Source organism: Schistocerca piceifrons, chromosome X (genome assembly GCF_021461385.2).
Source record: "Schistocerca piceifrons isolate TAMUIC-IGC-003096 chromosome X, iqSchPice1.1, whole genome shotgun sequence".
Lineage (NCBI taxonomy): Eukaryota > Metazoa > Arthropoda > Insecta > Orthoptera > Acrididae > Schistocerca > Schistocerca piceifrons.
The window spans coordinates 772,368,766-772,395,499 of record NC_060149.1 but is presented as its reverse complement, the minus strand read 5'-3'; the positions used below and the strand labels follow the sequence as shown (position 1 = coordinate 772,395,499).

General features: G+C 44.5%; 1 protein-coding gene across 1 annotated transcript; it reads left to right on the top strand.

The window, feature by feature from the left end:
* Positions 1-978: 978 nt before the first annotated feature.
* On the top strand, positions 979-10,883 carry LOC124723055 (tol-Pal system protein TolA-like). Its single transcript, XM_047248234.1, has 5 exons — positions 979-1,012; positions 1,635-1,694; positions 1,850-1,899; positions 6,981-7,265; positions 10,297-10,883. Exons 2-5 carry the CDS (start codon positions 1,658-1,660, stop codon positions 10,774-10,776), a joined length of 852 nt encoding a protein of 283 aa, XP_047104190.1. The 5' UTR covers positions 979-1,012; positions 1,635-1,657; the 3' UTR covers positions 10,777-10,883.
* Positions 10,884-26,734: the final 15,851 nt, after the last annotated feature.

Here is a 26,734-nt window from a genome sequence, read left to right as displayed (position 1 = left end):
ACGATATTGACCTTTTCCGTAATTGATAAACGGTCCATTTTAACACGGGTAATGTATCACGAAGCACAAAGCGTCTGCACTGGCGGAATGTTACGTGATACACGTACTTATGCGTTCGTGACTGTTAAAGCGCCAGTTATCATAAAGCGAAAAAAGTGGTCCAACTAAAACATTCATGTTTCTTTACGTACTACACGAATATGCAATAAAAATGGGGGTTCCTATTTTAAAAAACGCAAGTGATATACGTTTGACCTATGGCACCGCCATCGAGCGGGCCAACCATAGCGCCATGTGGTTTGCCCCTTCAAGCTAGACGGGTTTCGTTCTTTGTAGTTTTTTTGTTTGATGCTTATTTCGTGAGATATTTGGCCTGATCACGATCAATGGACCACCCTGTATATGATACCATATTACCTTAGGGCGGCAACTTTTCCCAGCTTTCCCGTATTCTTCGTATACTGTAACACTTTGGTGCTACCGGAAAGAGGAAGAAGAAGAAGAAGAAATAGTAAACAGTTTTTGAAAAGGTAAGTGCTACTGACATACTTTTATTGCTAGCAATGTTCTGTAATATGAATATCGCCTTAAAATAGGTAATAATGTCAAATAATAACAACGATTAGCTGAATTTTCTAGGAACCTTAAAGAAAAACGTGACAAAACATATAAAGCAAAGGTGATAAGCATATTAGTATACAAAAGTAATGAAGAGTGCAAAAAGTACTTACGAAATGCAACTAGTCACTACGAATCGTTCGATCTGGTATAGTAACGGATCCTGCAGATCGTGTAGCGACTCGTAAAAGTAGAACGCCGGAGATGAGAACAATGAAACTGTTTTTGTGTACGGCGAGAAAATCGACCGTTGGCTTTGAGGCGCTTTTGCAGAGGTACGCGGTGGCAGATCGGCGTGTGTTCGCTTTTTGCGCTCGCAGGCAGCTATAAAAGCTCGGGGAGCTGGCTGGAACATCACTCGCCGTAGCTCTCCGGGCAAAGGAAGCCGCTCTTGGTAAGATCCTCAGCACTGCAGCACGCCTTCATCCCTCTTAACTTCCCTGCACCGACATTTCTGTGATGAAATGCTATTTCTATGTTTCAGTAGATCAGTACTCGCTTACCTACGTTTTAAATTATTGCTAGCCTATCTAGCCAAGTAAAACTGACTAATATAATGTATTATAGTATTATCAGAGTATTACGTCAGCGCTTTTAGAGTAACTGAATTAGCAAATGTCGATATTGAAGATGTTGACGATTGTTCTCTGAGCGAAGGGAGCTGTAGACTTTCACAAGTAACTCATTTACGTAGCCTCTATAATGTTTTTATTTCATATAACCATGCCGTACACGAGCATCTCTTGAGTCAATTCATTTTATAAAAATAGTTTTGGAGCAATTTATATCTTCTTTGAACTATCCGTTTGTCTGATTGAGGATATAAGTTTAAGACCTCAGTCGAAGCAACTTTAAAGTAGATAGTTCAAGAAGAATATGTGATATTTTATAAAATCGCTATGAACGTCAAATTATTTCCAGCCTAACCAGTTCTTATATTAACGTACCGATAAAATATTTAACAACCTCTTAATTTTGCGCTTAGGATGACAAATGCTGTCTTTTGCTGTTTCCAGATTGCAGTTCACGCCGAAGCAAAATGGCCGCCAGGATAGTACTTCTTCTGGCCCTTGTCAGTAAGTACCTCTACGAGACGAGTTTTTTTTTTTACCAATATAGTTTTCATCTCATTTGCTACTTCTGTTTCTAACAAACAAACACTTAATATTTGAAAAGAGTTATCATCATTCCGCTCTAAGCTATATAGTTACGAATTCCGATTGCTTTGCAGGTGTCGTCTTGTCTAGACCAGCGGACGATGTGGGAGCATTTGAGCCAACGGTAAGTAGTTTTCCAAAATTCTTCTGTTTGTCATAAGTGGGAAACGAATACGTACTTGTTTACGTCGAAAGATTTCCCCGTGTACGCTGTGCAGAAGTGTCTGAGACGCAGCAATCCCACACCCCAATGTGTTCTGTGGTGGTTAGTGTTTAACGTCCCGTCGACAACGAGGTCATTAGAGACGGAGCGCAAGCTCGGGTTAGGGCAGGATTGGGAAGGAAATCGGCCGTGCCCTTTCAAAGGAACCATCTCGGCATTCGCCTGAAACGATTTAGGGAAATCACGGAAAACCTAAATCAGGATGGCCGGAGACGGGATTGAACCGTCGTCCTCCCGAATGCGAGTCCAGTGTGCTAACCACTGCGCCACCTCGCTCGGTAATGTGTTCTGTGTAATTCTGTTCTAAGGTATGCTAAACATCCTCAAGTTTCACTTGAAGTGTCAAACAGAATGTTTTGTAGCATTTGGTTGCAAATCATATAGGTTTTGAAACGACCAGATGCTTACAAAACACTCGTTCGACCTAGAGTATTGCTCATCAGTGTGGGATCCGTACCAGGTCGGGTTGACAGAGGAGATAGAGAAGATCCAAAGAAGAGCGGCGCGTTTCGTCATAGGGTTATTTGGTAAGCGTGATAGCGTTACGGATATGTTTAGCAAACTCAAGTGGCACACTCAGCAAGAGAGGCGCTCTGCATCGCGGTGTAGCTTGCTGTCCAGGTTTCGAGAGGGTGCGTTTCTGGATGAGGTATCGAATATATTGCTTCCCCCTACTTATACCTCCCAAGGGGATCACGAATGTGAAATTAGAGAGATTCGAGCGCGCACTGAGGCTTTCCGGCAGTCGTTCTTCCCGCGAACCATACGCGACTGGAACAGGAAAGGGAGGTAATGAAGTGGCACGTAAAGTGCCCTCCGCCACACACCGCTGGACGGCTTGCGGAGTATAAATGTAAATGTAGATGTCGTAATCTAATCTTAAATCATGAAAGAAGACATTCTATGACATCACATAACAATGACAGGAGCAATGTTTTAGGTGGTGATAATATTAGAATCGTGACGTAGATGTTTACGGGGCTAGTAAAGCTTACGTTCAGAGCCATCTCAGGATTCAAACCGATAACAATACGGAACTGGTACTTGTGTACCTGATCTCTCCATAACCGAGATTTTAGAACAAGACACGCCATGCCTGTCTAAGAATATCCGAATCTCATGAAGAAAGCAAACAATCATTTTCAAAATAAGACATTCATTAATTAACTTTAACCAAAGTGTTCAGTCAACAATCTTTCTCGAACTGGAAACTGCTTCTACATCTACACCATGCAAGCAACCTTGCAAAATGTGCCACTTTTCTGTTCCATTCGACAATGGTGTGCAGAAAGAACGACAATTGGTAATCCACCGCATGGTCTCTAAGTTCCCCGATTTTCTCATCCTGATCACTTCGCGAGATGTGCCTCATTAGCACAGTGGACGAAAAATTCGTCCCCGTCAGGAGAAATGATGCTAATATCGTGTAACTCTATCTCTAACCTCGATAAGGGCAACAATTCGGCGAGGAAGAGAACCCAAACATTTGTTCGCCTATGCCATTCTTTGATGATTTGATCCTTTAGAATTATCACATTGTATGTGGCTGCTATGTTTCACCCTCAGATCGAATTAGTCCCAGACATTTTCAGTGGGCTTAAGCTCGAGTGAGTTAGCGGGTCAGTCGAGGGGGCGATAGGCTGCACGAATATTCGTCAAACCAGAGACATATGTGTGTGACCCTGTGAACAGAGGCGTGGTCTCGCAAGATAGGCGCCTTCACAGAATGCTCACCATGAAGGTGTAGAAGCAACACGACAGCGGTGGTGAGTAATGTGACCATATGGTTCTAGCTGTACACCATCTTCTGCGCTCCAAAGCGACCAGTGCCCTCTTTTTAGATGAGAAATATTTGGTCCGGTGGCCTCACATTGTCTGGCGTCGGACTTCTTCACAATTACTTTTGCGCGTTTGTTCCACCTTAGGTCATATGGTTACTCCCAGACACTTCACTGTTGCTGCTGTTTTCAGTGATTTATCCCCAATAAAGGTCCGTAGCTCGTGGTCTTGCGGTAGCGTTCTCGCTTCCCGCGCACGGGGTCCTGGGTTCGATTCCCGGCGGGGTCAGGGATTTTTCCTGCCTCGAGATGGCTGGGTGTTATTGTGTCGTTTTCATCATTATCATCATTATTCATACCCATAACGGTCGGAGGAAAGCAATGGCAAACCACCTCCACTAGGACCTTGCCTAGTGATATCAGGTGTTCCCCAGGGAAGCGTCCTGGGACCTCTGCTGTTCCTGATCTATATAAATGACCTGGGTGACAATCTGAGCAGTTCTCTTAGGTTGTTCGCAGATGATGCTGTAATTTACCGTCTAGTAAGGTCATCCGAAGACCAGTATCAGTTGCAAAGCGATTTAGAAAAGATTGCTGTATGGTGTGGCAGGTGGCAGTTGAGGCTAAATAACGAAAAGTGTGAGGTGATCCACATGAGTTCCAAAAGAAATCCGTTGGAATTCGATTACTCGATAAATAGTACAATTCTCAAGGCTGTCAATTCAACTAAGTACATGGGTGTAAAAATTACGAACCACTTCAGTTGGAAAGACCACATAGATAATATTGTGGGGAAGGCGAGCCAAAGGTTGCGTTTCATTGGCAGGACACTTAGAAGATGCAACATGTCCACTAAAGAGACAGCTTACATTACACTCGTTCGTCCTCTGTTAGAATATTGCTGCGCGGTGTGGGATCCTTGCCAGGTGTGATTGACGGAGGGCATCGAAAAGGTGCAAAAAAGGGCAGCTCGTTTTGTATTATCTCGTAATAGGGGAGAGAGTGTGGCAGATATGATACGAGAGTGGGATGGAAGTCATTAAAGCAAAGACGTTTTTCGTCACGGCGAGATCTATTTACGAAATTTCAGTCACCAACTTTCTCTTCCGAATGCGAAAATATTTTGTTGAGCCCAACTTATATAGGTAGGAATGATCATCAAAATAAAATAAGAGAAATCAGATCTCGAACAGAAAGGTTTAGGTGTTCGTTCTTCCCGGGCGCTGTTCGGGAGTGGAATGGTAGAGAGAGAGTATGATTGTGGTTCGATGAGCCCTCCGCCAAGCACTTAAATGTGAATTGCAGAGTAATCATGTAGATGTAGATGTAGTACAGCGCTGCGGGTCTCCCACATCGTCCCCTACGCTCCTCGGAGTATGGGACCTCATCATCATCATCTCATCAGTGTAATCGAATAGTAATCGATCTTTCTGCCTATGAGCAGTACGTTCTCCTTACTTACATTGAGCTGCCAGGCCCTACACGAAGCGTCGATCCTGCAGAATCTCGCTGCATTTCGCTGCAGTTTTCTGGCGTTGCAGCTTCCCAATACACATGAGCATCATCCGCGAATGGCTTCAGGAAGTCTACGAAGTTATTCACCAGATCGTTTATATACTGTATTTCGTGAACAGTAATAGCGGTATAACACTGTCAAAAAATACTCTCGAAGTTGCTTTTACATATGACGATTTGGTTGCATTAAGAACGACATAGTGAGTTCTGTCTGCTAGAACATCTTAAATCTACTCAGAAAACTGGTTCTATATTCTGTAAGTTCTAGTTTTATTTACCAAATAATAACGTATAACTGCCACTGGCAGACTGGAAATATTAGTCGGCGACAAACCTCCTCGCAGCCTATCTCCTAAATTATTTGCAGGATGTATTCCAATCTCTATCTTCCTCTACAGTTTTTACCCCCACAGTTCCCTCTATTGCCATGGAAGTTATCCCTGGTGTCTTAACAGATGTCGTAGCATCCTGTCCCCTCTTCTTGTCAGTGTTTTTCATATATTCCTTTCTTCACCGATTCTGCAGAGAATCTCCTCATCCGTACCTTATCAGTCTACCTAATTTTCAACATTTATCTGTAGCACCACGTCTCAAATGCTTCGATTTTCTTCTGCTCCGGTTTTCCCATAGTCCATTCCCCGGTAATGTACCAAGCTGTGCTCCAGACACACTTTCTCAGAAATGTCTTCCGCAAATTAAGGCCTAAGTTTGATAGTAGTAGACTTCTCTCGGGCAGGAATATATTACTGAACCATGTCCGCTCTACGTTCACACCACGCAAACCACTGTCAAGTGCATGGCAGACAGTTCTTAGCATGGTACCACATGAAGGGTTCTTTTGATTCCAATCACTTATGGAGGACGGAATAATGACTGCTTTAATGCCTATGCGCCTGTGGTTGCGATAATCAATCTAATTCTGTCTACTTGGTCCATACACGAGCAATACAATGGAGGGAGGGGGGGGGGGGGGAAGGGGCCGAATATATCTTGATTTTCACTTAACATGGGTTCTTGAAATTTTATAAGTAGTCTTTCGCAGGATAACTGGAGTCTATCTTCAAACATTTGTCAATCTAGGTTTTTCGACATTTCCGTTGCGCTCTCCTCTGAATCATACTTGTGAACATTCGTGCCACTTTTCTTCATATATGTTCAATATCCGCTATTAGTCTGGTTTCGTATGAGAGCCACACACTTGAGCAGTATCATATGATGGGATGCACAAGTGATTTGTAAGCAGTTTTCTTTGTACATTGACCGCATTTTCTCACTATCCTGCCTATAAACTTCAGTCTGAATCTATGTGATAATTCCATTTCATATCCCAGCAAATTGTTACACCTAGATATTTGTGTATGTCAACTGATTCTGTGACTTATCGATGTTATTGTTATATGATAAAACTTTTCTTGCTGTTTGACATAGTCAGATTGGAGATAAGCGATATGTGTTTATTGAAAGCTGTGGATTAAAAAGAATCTTCATTAGGCAAGAGCACAAGTGTGGAGGAGATAATTCAGATCGGGACACCTCATAACATCTGAGCTCAGAATATGAAGAGATTATCATGGCAACTCATATATATGGATAAGAGTGTATTTGTTGTCTATTTTTAAATCAATAAGCATATTTATGTAATCTAAAAGGAAGTAGGTGAGTTTTTGAAGCCAGGAGGTATGTCGCCAGGTGAGAAAGGACGACATGGACGCTGAGGGCGCAGAGTCCCGCAGCTATGGCAGCCACAGCTACGGGCACGGCTACGGATCTGGCCACGGGCACGGACACGGACACGGACACAGCGTGGGTGCAGGCCTGGTGAGCATCGCACAGGGCGCCGTGGATGCTGCGCACAGGGCAGTGGCCGGCCAGCACGTGGCGGGTGGACAGGCTGCCTTCCAGGCCAAGGAGAGCCTGGCTCAGAACGCCGCCGCCGCAGCAGCCACGGCGCAGGCTGCGCTCGCCGGAAAGCAGGTGGGTTGCTCTGGCAGCTGCAGGAGAAAAGCGTAGTGCCCGAAAGGAAAGTAAATGAGAACTAAGAACTAGCTGTAGGATATCACAGTGTGTACTGCTGTTAATATCTCACTCATTAATTGATAATTGTGAAATAAGCTAAGCATTGAAACTCTCATACAAGTCTGGTCATTCGTCACATCATGGTTATATGTATTTCGAGGTGAATGTGTATAGTGCAGGCACTTTAGGTGGCAGTGGATCACAAACATAAATAAACAAGAACTTAAGTCATCACTTGGAGAGGAAAGGTGCGGGGAAATGAGCCCCAACTCTGTCTCACATGGCTGGCAGCCTACATCCGTGATTATTGCTAACGCAAAAACAGGACTCATACAGGATAAAGTTAGTCACCAGTCTGTTGTGTTGTCATGAAAGTCTGTATCGAAGTCCATGAAGGACCGGGATTAGCCTGTTCACTCATTTTGAAATGAGAAAAGGGGACAACTCTAAGGAAAGCAAAGTACACAAAGCATTCAGTGATGACAGTCATTCAATTGCTTGTTGACGTAGGCAGTGTCATGAATGAGGTAGTATGAGTGTGACCTCTACTGGCACCTTACACAACAATATTTCAAGACACCAACTTCGAAAACCACCATGTTAAAATGTCCACACAATACATGGGTTTATTTATTTATTTCGAAATATTTTGTCAGTAGGAAACCAATAAGTATATATGACATATTTTATTTCTCAGTTTATGCTATGCATATTAAAAAAAATTGAGATCATTGCATTTACTATCACCATACCATGCTCCAGTTATTGTCAGTAGTGAAATGTGCTCTCACTCAATGGCCGCTACTAGTTGTGATGAGTCCTGTACAGAACACCTAAAATTGTGGCATCTTTGGCGCTCTTCTAAGCTTGATACCCTAAGTTGCAGCTTGTGTTGCTTGGGGCTTCAACAAGCACTGATGTGGGGAGGTTCGATATTTGGTCTGAGACATTGATGTATAATCTGCTGATCGAGTATTTGTACATTACCACTTCTCCCCACCTAGTTTTTTGCACTCTAAGGATTTGAAAGAATTCCGTGTGTGTTGACAGCAACAAAACTCACAAACATTAATGACTTTGACTAGGAATGATGATGTTCAGAAACAGGAGAATCCAATAGTATTGTATTACAAAATGATGAGCAAATTTTACAGTCATTCATAATGAAGTGACACAAAATGAAATGAGCATATTAAATCAATACGATGGAAAACAAGTGGATTATTTAGATACATGGAGAGAATACCTGAAAAAAAAACAGAAAATAGATTTTCATGGAATTTCTTCAGTATCATCAGAAGGCAGTTGACCTCTTTCACAGAAAATGCCTGATACAGTTAGAGAACCGACGTTCGGTGTAGATTTTTTACCAGTTATACTGCCTGTGTTATATATCTTGAGTCGGAATCATGAGAAAAAACATAAGTGACAGATGTCAAGAGCCGTTCCTTCCTTGCAGTATATGCAAATGGATAAAACAGGAAGTAACTAATACCGGTACAAAGTACCTTCTGCTGTGCATTACATAGAGGTTTATGAAGTACATATGAAAACTGAGTCAACAGAGCCAGGAAATCTGCATCTACATATAAACTCTGTACACCACTGTGACGTGCATGTCTCAGAGTGCATCCTGTTGTACCACTCATAAGGCTTCTTCCTGTTCCATTCATGTATGGGATACATAAACAATGATTGCTTAAAAGTCTATGTGTGCACCGCAATTAACCTAATCTCATGTTTGCGATCCCTACAGGAGTCGTATGCAAGGGGTTGTATATTTCTACATTCTACATTTAAGGGTGGATAATCTGTGTCCATCTTCAATCATGTAACACTTAAGGTTTCAAAGCATCTCTGTTAGGCTATTCAGTGGGCCAGACAGACCTGTGAGCATTCGTATTGACCTTAACTGTACTTACCTGTTGTTGTTGTGGTCTTCAGTCCTGAGACTGGTTTGATGCAGCTCTCCATGCTACTCTATCCTGTACGAGCTTCTTCATGTCCTCATACCTACTGCAACCTACATCCTTCTGAATCTGCTTATTGTATTAATCTCTTGGTCTCCCTCTACGATTTTTACCCTCCACGCTGCCCTCCAATACAAAATTGGTGATCCCACAAATTTCTCTTCTCTCTAATTCTATTCAATGCCTCATCATTAGTGATGTGATCTACCCATCTAATCTTCTGCATTCTTCTGTAGCACCACATTTCGAAAGCTTCTATTCTCTTCTTGTCCAAACTATTTATCGTCCATGTTTCACTTCCATACACGGCTACACTCCATACAAATACTTTCAGAAACAATTTCCTGACACTAAATCTATACTCGATGTTAACAAATTTCTCTTCCTCAGAAACGTTTTCCTTGCCATTGTCAGTCTACATTTTATATCCTCTCTACTTCGACCATCATCAGTTATTTTGCTCCGCAAATAGCAAAACTCCTTTACTACTTTAAGTGTCTCATTTCCTAATCTAATTCCTTCAGCATCACCTGACTTAATTCGACTACATTCCATTATCCTCGTTTTGCTTTTGTTGATGTTCATCTTATATCCTACTTTCAAGACACTGTCCATTCCATTCAACTGCTCTTCCAAGTCCTTTGCTAAGTTTTTATTTCTTCTCCATGGATTTTAATACCCACTCCGAGCTTTCCTTTTGTTCCCTTTACTGCTTGCTCAATATACAGATTGAATAACATAGGGGAGAGGCTACAACCCTGTCTCACTCCCTTCCCAACCACTGCTTCCCTTTCATGTCCCTCGACTCTTATATCTGCCATCTGGTTTCTGTATAAATTGTAAATAGCATTTCGCTTCCTGTATTTTACCCCTGCCACCCGTATTCTAGGAAAATGAGGCTGGCCTTTAGATATTTTTTCGCACAGAAAATGATCCTGTGGAATATTTTTAGGGGATATATTTTGCACAGTTGTAATTATTCACCGTGTACGATATCTGAAATGCATATCCGCTGGCAGGCAATCGTCTCGAACCTGGAGCGCGCAGCACGGGATGCGCACGCGCAGCTGGAGTCTGAGCTGCAGCAGCTGGCTCAGGCACAGCGCGCGGCAACGACGGCTCAGCAGGCGTCGGCACAGGCGCAGCAGGAGGTGCGCGCAGCGTCCGCAGCTGTGAACGCGGCGCAGCTGTCGGCAGGCCAGGCGGCGCGCGCCGCTCAGGAGGCGCAGGCCGAGCTGGCGTCGCAGAGCGGCATGGTGGCAGCTGCGCGCACGCGCCTCTCGCAGGCACAGGCCCAGCTGGACGACGCGCGCGCAGACCTGGCTGCCACGCAGCGCGCCGCCGTGCGCGCGGCCGCAGCGGCGCAGACTGCGCAGACCAACGCGCACCGCCACGGATATCACGGATACGGGCACGGAGACGGACACGCTGCCCACGACGGCGGCCACGGTGCCGGTTTCGGCTTCGATGAAGGCTTCAAGAGCGGCTTCCACTATTAACCATCCCTTCTAATCAGTACTAGAAGTGCTGTCCGTAACTCTCAATATACACAGTGTTTCTTCTGTATTTTTACTTTCGTAAATAAATAAGATACAAAGTACTTAAACTGGCATTTCTCTTTCAGTAGTTAGAATCAATTTAAGTCCAGGAGAGCTTCCAGGAGATCTGGACAGAATATCCAATCCACTTTGACCGACTCTACAACTGCAAATGGGCTCGTATTTGGCACATATGTCACGTGTATTAAAAACATATCTCAAACTCGTAAGTTTCTTAGTACTCCGGCTATACAAATAATCGAAGTTACCTTAGTATCAAGTTCTCTTCAGAAAATGTCATAATTGCATACTGCCTGTGTATTTACAACAAGAACACAGGAACAGCATCAATAATGTGGCTACATTACATTTTGCAGTATCGACTCTGGAATGTGTGTTCTTATAGGACAACTATCCAAGGATTTCCACCCAATAATATCCAAACAGCAGACTCTGTACGCAATTTATTAAATTGCCAATACTAAACTCTTTTAAAATTCATATAACTTACAGAACTTAACAAATGGTTAAAAGAATGAGCTTTAAAAACAATAACGGCAGCTTGCCACCATAAAATCAAAGAACCTTTTACAATAGTGCTTTTAGAGTTTACCCAAGAGACAAAATCCAATAATAAGTTAACTTGGCAATACAACTTAAGATCGAGAATAATTTACAACTTAAGATCATTTACAAAAACCTTTAAGAATGATAATGACACTTGGCACCATAAAATCGGAAAACATTAAGAGCAGTAATAACCTAAAAAAATAATAATAATAGCAACTTGGCACCATAAAATAAGAGAAATTTCTTCTGCAAGTACAAATTAAATGGTGCTTTAAAAGATTTTACTCCACAGACCAAGATCCAATAATAAGTTAACTTGGCATTACAATTTAGAATCATTTATATAAAAAAAAACTGTGAGAAAAATAATGGCATTTGGCACCATAAAATCAGAGAAGCGCAACACGCAACCAATAAATATAATAACAAATTAATAATTTGATACAACCAAAGGGCAATGGCAACTCCCAACGCAATCACAGATGAGCGAGCTCTCAACACTTCGGAACCTTCCCACTAGAAACGGTCCCCGAAATAAACCGCTGAGAGCTCGCCGACATGCCTCCCACAACTGCCCATCACTTATACACCTTGGTTATGTTCTGTAACACACGACTGATAATATCAGCACAAGATAAAATTCAAAAATCAAATAAAAATATAACATCCCGACAGCACATGATAACCACGGCGCCGTTAACTCGGGCGCTCTTAACAAGTGCCGGAAGCCAACACACACAAATCTTAATAAACAATTCTTGCTTCTTAAAGCAAAACAATAAAAGCCAAGCGCACATGAATAGTCAAACCATAGTCTTAGAAGTGCCTTAACGACACCAAACGCGACTATTCCACCAAGTTAATGATAATGAAGTGAGATAAAAATACAGAACATACCACTAAATGCTGTTACACAAACCAAATTGACGAGATCGTGTTGTTCAGGTCCCAGAAGACCACATATACCAAGCAGCAGTAATTCACTATGCATATACTGTCCAAACCGCCTTTCTTACAGACTTTACCTAACACTTCAAATGCCAAATATACCATACATGAACGCAACTCCGAGCAAGTAACAGGAACCACCTGCGTGATTTCCTTCAAAAAGGAACAAAGAGGCACCACCAAAGGTAACGCTGAGCAGACCGGGTGGGCAACGACCCACTCAGCGGGATAACCAAAAGATACTCCAGTTGAGCAAATAAATTAGTACCAACAAATATCGTAACGTGCCACACACACACACACACAGCAAAAACTTCCAACAACGCCGTCCCACATCAGAATGAAGTTCAGAAACCGCTGCTGGAGCTTCCAGCAGAAAATCTGACTAGCCAACCGAGCCCACGCCCTAACCTGACAGACGAGTCCAAAATCCAGCAACTAGTTGTCTCCGGGCCAGAGTATTACAGGACCCCACCAGACCTCCACATCAGACAGGCAGGCAGAACAAGTTCGCCGACTCCAATCAATCACCACCGCATGGCCAGCACAGCGGCGAGTCTCCTCCGCCCCAGACCACTCTGCTCATATTGCGAGGCACAACAGCCTTAGCGCTAGTCACCAGTAGGTCAGGCAGAGTGAACTTCACGTTCCGTGCAATACCCGGAAACCGACCACCCTCTCTCTTTCCGCCGGCCACCGCAAACACACGCCAGCGACGTAATAGCAAATCACCACCGGAGCGCCACCCGCACCAGAACAGCGAACTACAGGGTGATTGAAAAAGAATACCACATCTTTAGGAAATTAAAACTCTGCAACGACAAAAGGCAGAGCTAAGCACTATCTGTCGGCGAATTAAGGGAGCTATAAAGTTTCATTTAGTTGTACATTTGTTCGCTTGAGGCGCTGTTGACTAGGCGCCAGCGTCAGTTGATGCTAAGATGGCGACCGCTCAACAGAAAGCTTTTTGTGTTATTGAGTACGGCAGAAGTGAATCGACGACAGTTATTCAGCGTGATGGGGCACTGAGAATCCGCGGGAAATAACTCAGTATGAACGTGACTCGCCTAAGGTGAACGTTTTCTGTGCCATTTCAGCCAGTAAAGTTTTTGGTCCCTTTTTCTTCGAAGGTGCTACTGTAACTGGACTACAGTATCTGGAGATGTTAGAGAATTGGCTGTTCCCTCAGCTCGAACAAGAAGCACAACAATTCATATTTCAGCAGGATGGAGCGCCACCACATTGGCACTTATCTGTCCGTAACTACCTGAACGTCAACTACCCGAGGCGATGGATCGGCCGCCAGGCAGACCGTGACAGAGCACTTCATCACTGGCCTCCAAGAAGCCCTGATCTTACCCCCTGCGATTTTTTTCTTATGGGGGTATGTTAAGGATATGGTGTTTCGGCCACCTCTCCCAGCCACCATTGATGATTTGAAACGAGAAATAACAGCAGCTATCCAAACTGTTACGCCTGATATGCTACAGAGAGTGTGGAACGAGTTGGAGTATCGGGTTGATATTGCTCGAGTGTCTGGAGGGGGCCATATTGAACATCTCTGAACTTGTTTTTGAGTGAAAAAAAACCTTTTTAAATACTCTTTGTAATGATGTATAACAGAAGGTTATATTATGTTTCTTTCATTAAATACACATTTTTAAAGTTGTGGTATTCTTTTTGAATCACCCTGTATAATCGATTATAGCGCGCGCTCTAAACAAGATCACAGGATAGCGGCGCTCGCCGTATCAGACTCGATTCAACAAAATCAAAAAGAAAATAACTTATCATAGAAATAATTGTAATAACCTGACTTCACACTTGATTTCACACTAAATGTGGAGTATAAGCATATCTGACACAGTTCATAAAACTTCAAAATGCCACAGGCATGCTCTAGTAATACGGTCTCAAATAAGACAGTGAACTAGTTAATAAGACAATGTGCTTCATTTTGTTGGTAATTAAAGTACTGAGAAAGCCAAAACATTAAATAACCAGACGAAGTCTGAAAAACAAGTTTCTGTAATGTACAGTTATAAATAAACACTTTTACAGCTACAGTATTTACTGGTCACCAAATATTAATGAAACTCTAACTGCCAGATTCTTGCACTGGGAAAAACTGAAGTTCACAAGAAAATAAACAGAGTAGATGGAGCTGACTCTTGAAGTTCCAGAAAACAGCATCTATGCAGCTGTAACAGGATATACTGAGCGATGCTCGATAATAATGTGAGCCGATACAGATGGTTCCACATGATAGGTTGCGGTAGAGCCACTGTCCCAAGGAAATGTTTCTACATCTATCGCCAGCACTCTAGCAATGTGGACAGAATCGAAGTCCTATGACAGCAAGGCGACAAATGCAAGAGAGTCCAGTGGAGCTCGGCAATGTTGTACTCAAGAGTCCAGCAGCAGTGGCTTTGAGAAGATAGTGATGATGTGCTTGAGGTGGGCCGGCCGGTGTGGCCATGTGGTTCTAGGCGCTTCAGTCCGGAACCGCGCGACAGCTACGGTCGCAGGTTCGAATCCTGCCTCGGGCATGGATGTATGTGATGTCCTTAGGTTAGTTAGGTTTAAGTAGTTCTAAGTTCTAGGGGACTGATGACCTCAAATGTTGAGTCCCATAGTGCTCAGAGCCATTTGAACCATTTTTTGCTTGAGGGGGCTGCCTGAAGAAAGTGACTTCAGTATGATCTGCAGCCAGCTGTACTGTCATCTTTGAAATTCTGCAGGCAGTTGTCGATCATGTGGCGTAGCTACCGGCACTTGCAGTGAAGCCACTAAATCTACAATGTTCACTGTCTCTGCCTTCAATGCGTCTTAGTTCGCCAATAGCAATTATATAAATGTAAAGGAGGCAGTGATTCAGAGGAAAGATGAAGAACGATACTGAGAAAGTTGTAGAACGATAGGTAAGGTAATTAATAGGCTCCAGCATGACTGCATTAGCAACAACGATGGTGAGGAAGGAGCTATAAAACTGCAGGTGAGTGTTGCTTCAAAAAAATGGTTCAAATGGCTCTGAGCACTATGGGACTTAACATCAGTGGTCATCAGTCCCCTAGAACTTAGAACTACTTAAACCTAACTAGCCTAAGGACATCACACACATCCATGCCCGAGGCAGGATTCGAACCTGCGACCGTAGCGGTCGCGCGGTTCCAGACTGAAGCGCCTAGAACCGCTCGGCCACTCCGGCCGGCTGAGTGTTGGTTTTTGATTGCATGGCATGAGTGCTGAAGAACGGTTTCCACTTCCCTTTATACCTGTCGAAGAGGAGGGCTTTCTCATGGTGTGCAGAACATGATACAGTAACTGTCTAAAGATGTTGATGGCCTACATTCCATATTTGGGTGCACCTATTAGTGCACGTTAATACGGGCTATGCCCACCTTTCGCCTTTATGGAGGCTTGTACGATACTTTCAGTGAGGTCTCTGAACATCCGTTCAATAATGGCAGCCCATTCCTCCACAAGTGCTGAAACAAGAGAAGATTAGGATGTTGGATTCTGCAGTTTGGAGCGAAGTCGAAGTTCTAATACATCCGAAAGGTATTCCATTGCCTTCCGGTCGGGACTCTACTTCAGGAACGTAATTGTCCACGAACTATTGCACCATAGATGCTACTTTATGACACGGTGCAACGTCATGCTGATACAGTCGTCGTCTCTCAACTGATCCTCTTCTGTATGTAGTACACAAGGTTGTAAAATCTGTTCATATACTTCCGCATTTAGCGACTTCTTTAGCACAACAATGGGACCATATCCTAACCACGAGAAACATCCCCTTATCCTAACACCACCACCACTGTACTTCATTATTGGCATTACACATGACGACAGGTAATCTTCTCCACGTATTCACCAAACCAAAACCCTTACATGATATTGCCACAGGATATAGCGTGATTTATAATTCCAAATCACTCGTTTCCAGTCACCTACTATCCAGTGGTATTGTTCTTTACAGCACTTTAAATGTCGCTTAGCATTCATTACAAAAATGTGTTTTTCGTTTTAAAATAAGTATTTTTTAAAAAAAGGAGTAATTTTTATTTGTGAACCGACAGGTTAGCAGAGAGCGCTAAAGCGCTGCTTCCTGGACTCGGCTAGGCGTGCCAGCCCTGGATCGAATTGGGCCGGTGGATTAACGACGAAGGCCGGTGTGCCGGCCAGCCTGGATGCGATTTTTAGGCGTTTTTCCACATCCCACTAACTGAATACCAGGCTGGTCTCCACGTCCCGCCTCAGTTACACACCTTGCAGACATTTGACAAACGTTCGCACTATTTCATGGTTTACACTAGACGCAGACAGCTGGGGTGCACTCATTCCGTCCCAGGGGGTATGGGGTGGCGACAGGAAGGGCATCCAGCCGTCCCTTAAAATTTACTACGCCAAATCCGACCTAAACCATGCTGACCCTGCGCAAAATGCGGGACGAAGACACTTCAAAAGAAGAAGTAATTTTTATTCGTAAAATTTGCATTGGTTTGAAATATTACGTTATTATAGAAACTGGGAGAAGCGATCAGTGCCGTTTTTATAACAACGGCGATGGGAAAGAACAAAAAAACACCGTCCACAAGAACTGGTAAAGCGCTGCTGAGACAATAATGTCCCTGTTGCCCACAGACATGCATTACTAGACTGGCAAGGGCGCAACTTTTACTGAATCCTGACGTCTTGTGAGGTAAGGTGGCGGCCGCAGGAACTTTGTGTATGGTACTACTATGATCATCTGAAGCGAAATGACGTAATCTTTACGAGGTGGTTGAAACAAGTACAGCAGTTGAGCAAATATTTACGTACTAGTTGAGTTGAACACATACATTGTAATCGTGTTATGAGAAGAACACCAAGCTACATACATACACGTTTAAATTACACTGTAGTTACACTCGTTATCAACGACAAATAGCATATTCTCCTCACAGGAGCAGTTTCATAACAAACAGACTATTCGAAGTAAAGCCGAAGTTGATCAAAACTGGTTAAAAATAACTCATTAAGCTACTTGTGTTAATACTGTGGTGTCACCGCCAGACACCACACTTGCTAGGTGGTAGTTTAAATCGGCCGCGGTCCATGTAGTACATGTCGGACCCGCGTGTCGCCACTGTGATCGCAGACCTAGCGCCACCACCAAGGCAGGTCTCGTGATACGAGAGTGGACTCGGCCCCGAGTTGTACGAGAACCAAGCTACCGCCCAGTTGTACGCGAACCTAGCTATCGCCCAGTTGTATGAAGCCTTTCTCTCTCCTTAGCCGAGAGACAGAATAGCCATCAGAAGTTAATGGCTACGAACTAACAAGGAGCCATTTGTATCAGTGCCTATAGCTTACGAGTATTCATGAGAGATGTATTCCAAGGATAATTAAAAAGATAAGTAAAAAGCATCTACATACTTTCTTCTTATTCATTTATAAGTTCTCATGTTCCAGACTTAACGCCCGTCTGCTTTATGCTGTGCGTGCACTATCGGCCACAGCATTAGTCTAGCGTGCCTTTCTTTTGGCTACTACCGTGTGGCGTAACAGTCTTGTTACGTCACTACAGATTGGCGACGAGGGAAAAGTGACCTTTTTCTGCTTGCTTACATTTATTTCTGATTGCTTACATTTCATTGTGTCATGGCTTCGCCACAATCTCCAGATGTACTGTCCGAATTTTATCGCTTGCAGAATCAGCAGACGCAGGCGTTACTGGATGCCCTTGGACAGCTCGTCCAGGGTCAACGTGCGCTGCACACCGATGCGGCCGCCGCCGTTTCTTCGCTACCGCTGCCACTGAACGCTGTTGCACCTCCCTTTCGCCCATACGTGGCAGCCGATGAGACCTGGCAAGAGTGGTCTCGTCAGTTTGCATTCCACCTTGCGGCCTACAGAATTCAAGGTAATGAGCGGCAGCCGTTTTTGCTTTCTTGTGTCGGTGTGTCCACATACCGTGTGATAGTGAAATTGTTTCCCCGGCGCGACGTAGCAACTCTGTCATACGAGGAAATTTTGTCTGCCTTAGATGCCTATTTCAAAGAAACAGTTAATGTGGTTGCAAGACGGTATACGTTCTTTCGTACAAAACGTACGGCCGGTCAAACTAATAGGGAGTGGGTAGCAACATTGCAAGGACTTACTAGGGACTGTGCCTTTGAATGTGACTGTGGTCTTTCTTATTCAGATACAATGGTGCGTGATGCAATTGCACAGAACGTTTCTGATGTTCGCATACGGGAGCAAATTTTGAAGCTAGTTAATCCCTCCCTTCAACAAGTGATAGACATATTGGATAGACAGGACACACTGGACTGTGCTCAGGAATCTTTTGAAACTTCGCCAGCCGTGTGTAACATTAACCGGCCCGCTGGACGCGCTCCGCGGCCCGGTAACCGGGCCGTGCGCACGGACACACAGCGACCGCCGTGTGCTAAGCCAGGTGTGCCGCGCCAGCCCACAAATGTCGTGAAATCATGCCCGCGGTGTGCTACTAGACATTCGCGTGAACATTGCCCGTCACGCCAAGCTATTTGCTTTTTCTGCAATAAGAAAGGACATGTTCAAAGTGTTTGCCAGAAAAAGCTCAGATCAGACAATCACAATCATTCCAGGCCCTTTGCTTCGCGCCGGAATCGAACCAAGGACACTCAGGCTCGTGGACCTTCGCCTATGGACATTCATGTCGTTCATTCCACTTCGTCCAGTGACACTTTCTCTAACAGTGACTGTGATCGTCCCACAAAAACTGTGTGTCGACGTCGCCGGAAATCACGTCAATTAGCAAGTGATTCTGTACCAGTGTCTGTTCCAATTGCACAAAACAGTCGCTCTTGTCGTCAGCAGGACAATAAACTTTTTGTGGACTTAGACTTTGACGGCCAAGTGATACCATTCCAGCTCGATACCGGAGCTGCAGTTTCATTGCTCAATCATGACACGTACAAACAACTGGGCAAACCCCCGTTGCGTGCCGCAAATGTTAAGCTAACTACATATTCCGGACAGAAAATTCCTGTGTTAGGACAGTGCAGCCTTCTTGCAACATACAAGGGACAAACAAAACTTGTGTCATTTTACGTTCTTCGTTCTTCTTCTGCAGTGAACTTGTTTGGTCTAGATTTATTTAAGTTGTTTAACATGTCTATTGTAAATCAGGTCCTATCAGTGAATCAGACTGTGCCTACAGACAGTGTTTCTCGGCTGTGTGACGAATTTGCGGACGTTTTTGCACCGGGCTTAGGTTGCGCTAAAAACTATGAAGCACATTTAGAACTGAAGGTAAACGCGCAACCGAAATTTTTCAGGGCGCGCAATGTTCCCCACGCATTGCGTGATGAGGTCGCCAGAACGTTACACGATCTCGAATCACAGGGTGTAATTGAACGTGTGCAAGCTTCTCTCTGGGCCTCACCCTTAGTAATTTTGCCAAAACCTTCCGGAAAATTGAGACTTTGCGTGGACTTCAAGGCCACAGTGAATCCACAGCTAGTGACTGCTACTTTTCCTTTGCCCCGCCCGGAAGATCTTTTTGCTAAACTGTGCCCGGGAAAATATTTTTCAAAGTTGGACCTAGCCGATGCGTACTTGCAAATACCGGTGGACGACGAATCCCAGCGCGTATTGGTGGTTAACACGCATCTTGGATTGTACCGCTTCAAAAGACTGCCTTTCGGGTGTGCATCCGCCCCTGCCTTGTTTCAGCAATATTTACAAACTATTTGTGCGTCGGTCCCTACTGCAGCAAACTATCTGGACGATATAGTGATCTCCGGACAGACAGCAGAAGATCATCTTGCGAATTTACGAACATTATTTCAGGTCTTGCGGCAAAATGGTCTTCGCTTGAGGAAGGACAAATGTGTGTTTTTTGCTCGTGACTTACCATACCTGGGACATGTCATTAATGCCCAAGGCATACATCCGAGTCCAGAGCACCTCCGTGCCATACAAGACTTGCCGTCCCCTAAAAATCTGAAACAGCTACAGAGTGTGTTGGGTAAAATTAACTATTATCATAAATATGTGCGCAATGCCTCTTCCATTTCAGCTCCGCTTCATCGCTTACGCCGTAAAGGTGTTCCGTTCGTCTGGACGACGGAATGTGAACGCGCCTTTCGCCAGTTGAAATCGGCGTTGCTTTCTAATACTTGCCTTACGCCATTCGATCCCCAGAAACCCCTTTTGTTGATGGTAGATGCATCAGATTTCGGGATCGGTGCTGTACTTGCGCACAAAGTTGGCTCCCATGATCGCCCTATTGCCTTTGCGTCCAAATTGCTCTCGTCTGCGCAAAGAAATTATTCACAGATAGAGAAAGAAGCTTTGGCTCTCGTGTTTGGTGTTACTAAGTTCCATGATTTCTTGTATGGTCGTCACTTTACCATCATCACAGACCACAAACCTTTGACGTCGCTTTTTCATCCGACCAAGCCTGTACCTCCACGTACAGCGCAGAAATTCATTCGCTGGTCTATTTTCCTCTCGCAGTACCGCTACGATATCTTGTATCGGTCCACTGCTAAGCACGGAAACGCCGATGCGTTGTCCCGTTTGCCTGTTGCTGAGGATAAAGCATTCGATTCTTCCGAACTTGCTTGCATGTTCATTGATTCGGAAACCGATGAAGTGGTCGAATCGTTTCCGATTGATTTTCGTCGTGTCGCTACAGCCACAGCTGCTGACCCTGTCCTTGCTACTGTTTTACGTTTTGTTGCTACGCAATGGCCTTTTTCAAAGTCTCGGATCGAGGATCCGTTGGTTCGCCGATTTTTTGCTCACAAGGAGAGACTTTTTGTTCGACGTGGTGTTTTGTTGTTGCGTTCTGATAATGATCAGTCCAGAGTCGTGGTCCCACGTTCGTTACAGTCCTCTGTTTTACGGCTTCTTCATCACGGACATTGGGGTATAGTGCGAACGAAACAACTTGCTCGTCAGCACTGTACTTGGTTCGGAATCGATGCTGCGATTACGAATATGTGTTCTTCGTGCCCGGCGTGTGCCGAACAACAGTCCGCACCGCCGCGGAAAGTCTTTGCGTGGCCAAAAGCCACTTCCCCTTGGCAACGCTTGCACATTGATTTTGCTGGTCCATTCTGGAATGCTCGATGGTTGGTTCTGGTCGACGCCTTCAGTAATTTTCCTTTTGTTGTCCGGATGTCTTCCACGACGTCCTCCGCCACCATCCAAGCGTTGTCTGCTATCTTTTGCATTGAAGGTCTTCCGCAGACTATTGTTTCCGACAATGGCCCACAATTCATGTCCGCAGAATTTCAGTCATTCTGCCAGGCCAATGGTATTCAACATCTGACATCCGCGCCGTTTTCGCCTCAGTCCAACGGTGCCGCTGAACGATTGGTCCGGACTTTCAAGTCACAGATGTTGAAATTGAAAGAGTCGCATTCTCGGGAGGACGCATTGTTGCTCTTTTTGTCTTCGTATCGCTCTCAGCCCCGAGATGGGCGCTCGCCGGCTGAGTTGCTCCACGGTCGTCCTCATCGCACCTTGATGTCTTTGCTGCATCCGCCGCATCAGGTTCCTGTGCAGCGGCAGACTCCTGCTTTTGCTCCAGGCGACGTTGTGTTTTATCGCAACTATCGAGGTTCACGGCGTTGGCTCGCAGGGCGCATTCTTCGCTGCCTCGGCCGCGCGATGTATTTGGTTTTGGGGGCCTCTGGTGAGGTGCGTCGGCATCTCAATCAGCTGCGCCTCTGTCGTCGCTCGGGTTCTGCCGCTCCCCGTCTGCTTTCAGCGACGGTGCCGTCCGGTCAGCGCCCTGGGGACCCATCTACTGGCTCGCCTCATCCCCAGGTGTTACCGACGATGCCTTCCATTTTGCCCCATGGCGACGCGCCGCCGCCGCCGCAGCAGCAGCTGCCGCCGCCGCCGACCGCATTCGACGCTTCGTTGCCGCCGCCAGGCGCCTCCCAGGGTCACGCGCCGCCGTTCGCTTCCCGTGACCAGCTGTCCGCCGCCATGGAACTCCCGACCGCTCCGGACCCCGTGACGTCATCGCGCGTCGGCTACCCCGACGCAATGGAGGTCGACACTTCGGCCCCTCATGTTTCTTTACGGGCGCATACACCGCATGTTGACGTGCACCCTGGACTAGTTTTGCAGGCGTTTCCTAGCTCCCCTCGGACCGGATGGCCGGGTGCGGGTGGCACAGCCTCGCCTGTTGTTAGGCTCCCCACCTCATCGCATACGTCAACATGTGGTCCTCCCCACGGCGGGCGGAAGCCTTATCTCACGACCGTTCGCCGATTTGCGGGGGAGGAATGTGGTGTCACCGCCAGACACCACACTTGCTAGGTGGTAGTTTAAATCGGCCGCGGTCCATGTAGTACATGTCGGACCCGCGTGTCGCCACTGTGATCGCAGACCTAGCGCCACCACCAAGGCAGGTCTCGTGATACGAGAGTGGACTCGGCCCCGAGTTGTACGAGAACCAAGCTACCGCCCAGTTGTACGCGAACCTAGCTATCGCCCAGTTGTATGAAGCCTTTCTCTCTCCTTAGCCGAGAGACAGAATAGCCATCAGAAGTTAATGGCTACGAACTAACAAGGAGCCATTTGTATCAGTGCCTATAGCTTACGAGTATTCATGAGAGATGTATTCCAAGGATAATTAAAAAGATAAGTAAAAAGCATCTACATACTTTCTTCTTATTCATTTATAAGTTCTCATGTTCCAGACTTAACGCCCGTCTGCTTTATGCTGTGCGTGCACTATCGGCCACAGCATTAGTCTAGCGTGCCTTTCTTTTGGCTACTACCGTGTGGCGTAACAGTCTTGTTACGTCACTACAAATACTCGATTTATTAAACACCTTAAAATATACATATTCTATTTAAACACTGCCAATATTTTTGTTTCTAGTTACGCTTGAATTGAAACATGTTCCATTCCTTGTATCTTCCATCTGCTGTACGAAACATTACACCCAATTTTGCTACAGTTACCACACACTCATACACTCTCTTCCTTCTATTGCCAAACTGGAGGTTCCTTGATGCCTCACGATGTGTCCAATTAACGGCTCCTTTGTTTTAGACATGATGAGCCATAAATATATTTATTCTTCAGTTCGATTCAGTACCTCCTTATTCGTTGATCGATTTATCCATCTAATTTTCACATTTCTGTTCACCACATTTCAGAAGCTTCTACTATCTTCTTGCCTAAATTCCTTATTATCCTTGTAAGACGACACTACAAAAAAGTCCCTTCAGGAGAGACTTCATAACACTTAAATTTATATTCAGTATTAACAAATTTCTCGTTCTCAGACAAGCTTTTCCTGTTATTGCTGGTTTGCATTTTATTTCCTCTCTACTTCGTCCATCGTCAGTTGTTTTGCCGACCAATGAGCAAAACCCATCATCTACTTTTAGTATCTCATTTCCTGATCCAATCCCGCAAGTATCACCTGATTTAATTCGGCTACATTCCATTACCGTTGTTATACTTTTCGTTTATGCCCTTCTTATAGCCTCTTTTCACGGTTCCACGCCATTCAACTGTTCTTTCAGACAAGAATAGGGCTCTTTCACATATGGTGACGCCAATGGAAAAACGTCCGATTGCACCGTGATTCGGATCCACATTGAACAAGGTGTCCCTCGCTAGCGACTGTGGTAGACCGGTTTTGGGGGGCCATGAGAAAGGCAGAAGCTGCGGCAAACAGGAACTCTGCCACCAAAAACTTTCTTACACTCTAAATTTTTATTTTATTTAACGAAAAAATCATCATGTTATGTCACAGGGTACCTATTTCTTATTTTATTTCAGCTTGAGACGTTGCAAAGTTTTTGTTGCTCTGAGATTCCTATTTTGATCTCCCCTTTCGCAAGATTTGATCCTCTAGAAACGACGCAATTCCATCTTATAGTTGTTTTCCAAAAGATTGAAATCGCCTGTAATAGTCCAAGAAAGGTACAATCTGCGTTCTAATTCCGGTCCGGCATAAAAATATTGATCATTTCACTTCAAGCACTAGTAGATTCACGTCTCGAGCTTGATGAAGAAGTAATCGATGTATAACTTTTGTTTGTGTAGAGAAAAATATTTAAATGTGTGTCAAATCTTATGGGACTTAACTGCTAAGGTCATCAGTCCATAAACTTACACACTAATTAACCTAAATTTTCCTAAGGAAAAACACCCACACCCATGCTCGAGGGAGGACTCGAACCTTCCCCGGGACCAGCCTCACAATCCATGACTGTAGCGCCTTAGGCCGCATTTTTTTTTTTTTAATCTCATTTTGTTCGCTGTTGTTGATTGCATCTGCTCGGAGCGGACGTCGTAAGACATCCGTTAAAGTTCGTTGTTGATCGATTAACTCAATTGTTTTTTTTTTTATTACAGAGGGCAGCTAACCCTCTGACCGAACACGCTGAGCTACCGTGCCGGCTCTCGGCTAATCCCGCGCGGCCATTGTGTACAGAAAAGAACGGGGGTATGTTTCAGGTTCGAATCCTTGTAAGGCGGAAAAAAAAGAAGTTGTATCGTCATTTCAGATTCAAAACTTCTGCTGCTGGTCAAAAAATTCTATAAATGACTTTTGAGTGTCCTTAGATGAGGTTCTGATTACGTGCTGGGTTCGAATCCAAACCCATCACAAAACATTGTATCATACCATTTCAATTTTAAACACGTGAAAACTTGTTACTGTTGAATGAAACGGTATTAAATATATTTCGTAGTTATACATATATGGTGTCTGTTCTTTCAGACATGCAAAGTGCTTGGTACAGCCACAGAAATCAGTGTGGGACGTACGACGAACGTATCCCTTAGGACAGTGAGGTGACATTTGGCGTCAATGGCCTATGGCAACAGACGACCGACGCGATTGCCTTTGATAACAGTGTGACATCGCAGCGCCTGTCTCGAGTTCGCGACCGCTACGGTCGCAGGTTCGAATCCTGCCTCGGGCATGGATGTGTGTGATGTCCTTAGGTTAGTTAGGTTTAAGTAGTTCTGAGTTCTAGGGGACTGATGACCTCAGAAGTTAAGTCCCATAGTGCTCAGAGCCATTTGAACCATTTCTTTTTCGAATTCGTGACCATATCGGTTGGATCCTAGACGACTGGAAAACTGACCTGGTCTGCTGAGTCCCAGTTTCGGCTGATAAGAACTGATGGCAGGGTTCGGTGTTAATTTTTGTTCTATGGGTTTGAAACTTGCACCACTTATTTCTGAGTTCTAAAGGTACATTCTGACCAAATTCTGGCTTTCTTGCTTCAATATTCAGCGCCACTTATTTTTCTCTCAAAACGGCAGTTTTACGTAAACTATTAAGTCTAGGTACATAAAACTTGATATCTGGAACATTATTATACTAAATTATATTTTAACAAAGTTTTCAACCTCAACTTTGATTTTTAATTTCATACTTAACTGTGATGCAATACTTGCGCGCTACGCGCAGACGCGCTATGATGACTTAGCGCTACTAGCAGTGAACTGGGGTAAGGCCCGACACTCTCGCTCGCTTCTGTATCTCACACATGATACAGCATTGCTTTGCTTCAGAGTCCAAGGGATGAATACAGTAAGCAGTTTCAAATGGATGTAGGGTGCACAATTATGTGGAAAGGAATAGGTTTGCACAGGATAGACTAGCTTGGAGAGCTGAATCAAACCGGTCTTCATACTTATATCAATCATATCATATCATATCAAATCAATATGAAACAATTATACGGAAATTAACGACGTTTCTTGAAGATGCGAAACTGCGGAGTATAGCACCTCAAAGCCCGGCTTCATTATCGGCTGCAACGTATTATGATAAGAGTCTGCATTGACAAGGCCATTTATTCTCTCAGTGACCAGTATTCAAGCAGTGGACGAACAAGTGTACTGTAACCTATTTCCTTTGTTTTCGGATTGCATTTCCTTAGGATTCTTCCAATATATATATATATATATATATATATGGCGTGAGCATAGCCTACTGCGCATTTTCTTAACAAAATGGTTCAAATGGCTCTGAGCACTATGGGACTCAACTGCTGAGGTCATTAGTCCCCTAGAACTTAGAACTAGTTAAACCTAACTAACCTAAGGACATCACAAACATCCATGCCCGAGGCAGGATTCGAACCTGCGACCGTGGCGGTCTTGCGGTTCCAGGCTGCAGCGCCTTTAACCGCACGGCCACTTCAGCCGGCTTTTCTTAACATCAAACCGGGCTAGTCACGTGGTAATGGGACGTCGCTGTTTCTCTGCAATTTGTGGTAACAGTGAAACTTTAATTTTACCAATTTTACACTTATTCACCTGTTTTTACATACGTTTCTACACGTTTTAGTACTAATAACAGCCATGGTTCAGTATTGTTGTTGCTACAGATGTAAAGTACGTCAAAGGAGGAACAGTTACTTTTCA

What these genes read in the sequence shown, in the direction of transcription:
- LOC124723055 (XM_047248234.1), top strand. Translation starts at nt 1,658, where the DNA reads ATGGCCGCCAGGATAGTACTTCTTCTGGCCCTTGTCA. An exon ending in TGGGAGCATTTGAGCCAACG is followed by an intron (nt 1,900 to 6,980) that starts GTAAGTAGTTTT and finishes GTATGTCGCCAG; the next exon opens with GTGAGAAAGGACGACATGGA. An exon ending in CTGCGCTCGCCGGAAAGCAG is followed by an intron (nt 7,266 to 10,296) that starts GTGGGTTGCTCT and finishes ATCCGCTGGCAG; the next exon opens with GCAATCGTCTCGAACCTGGA.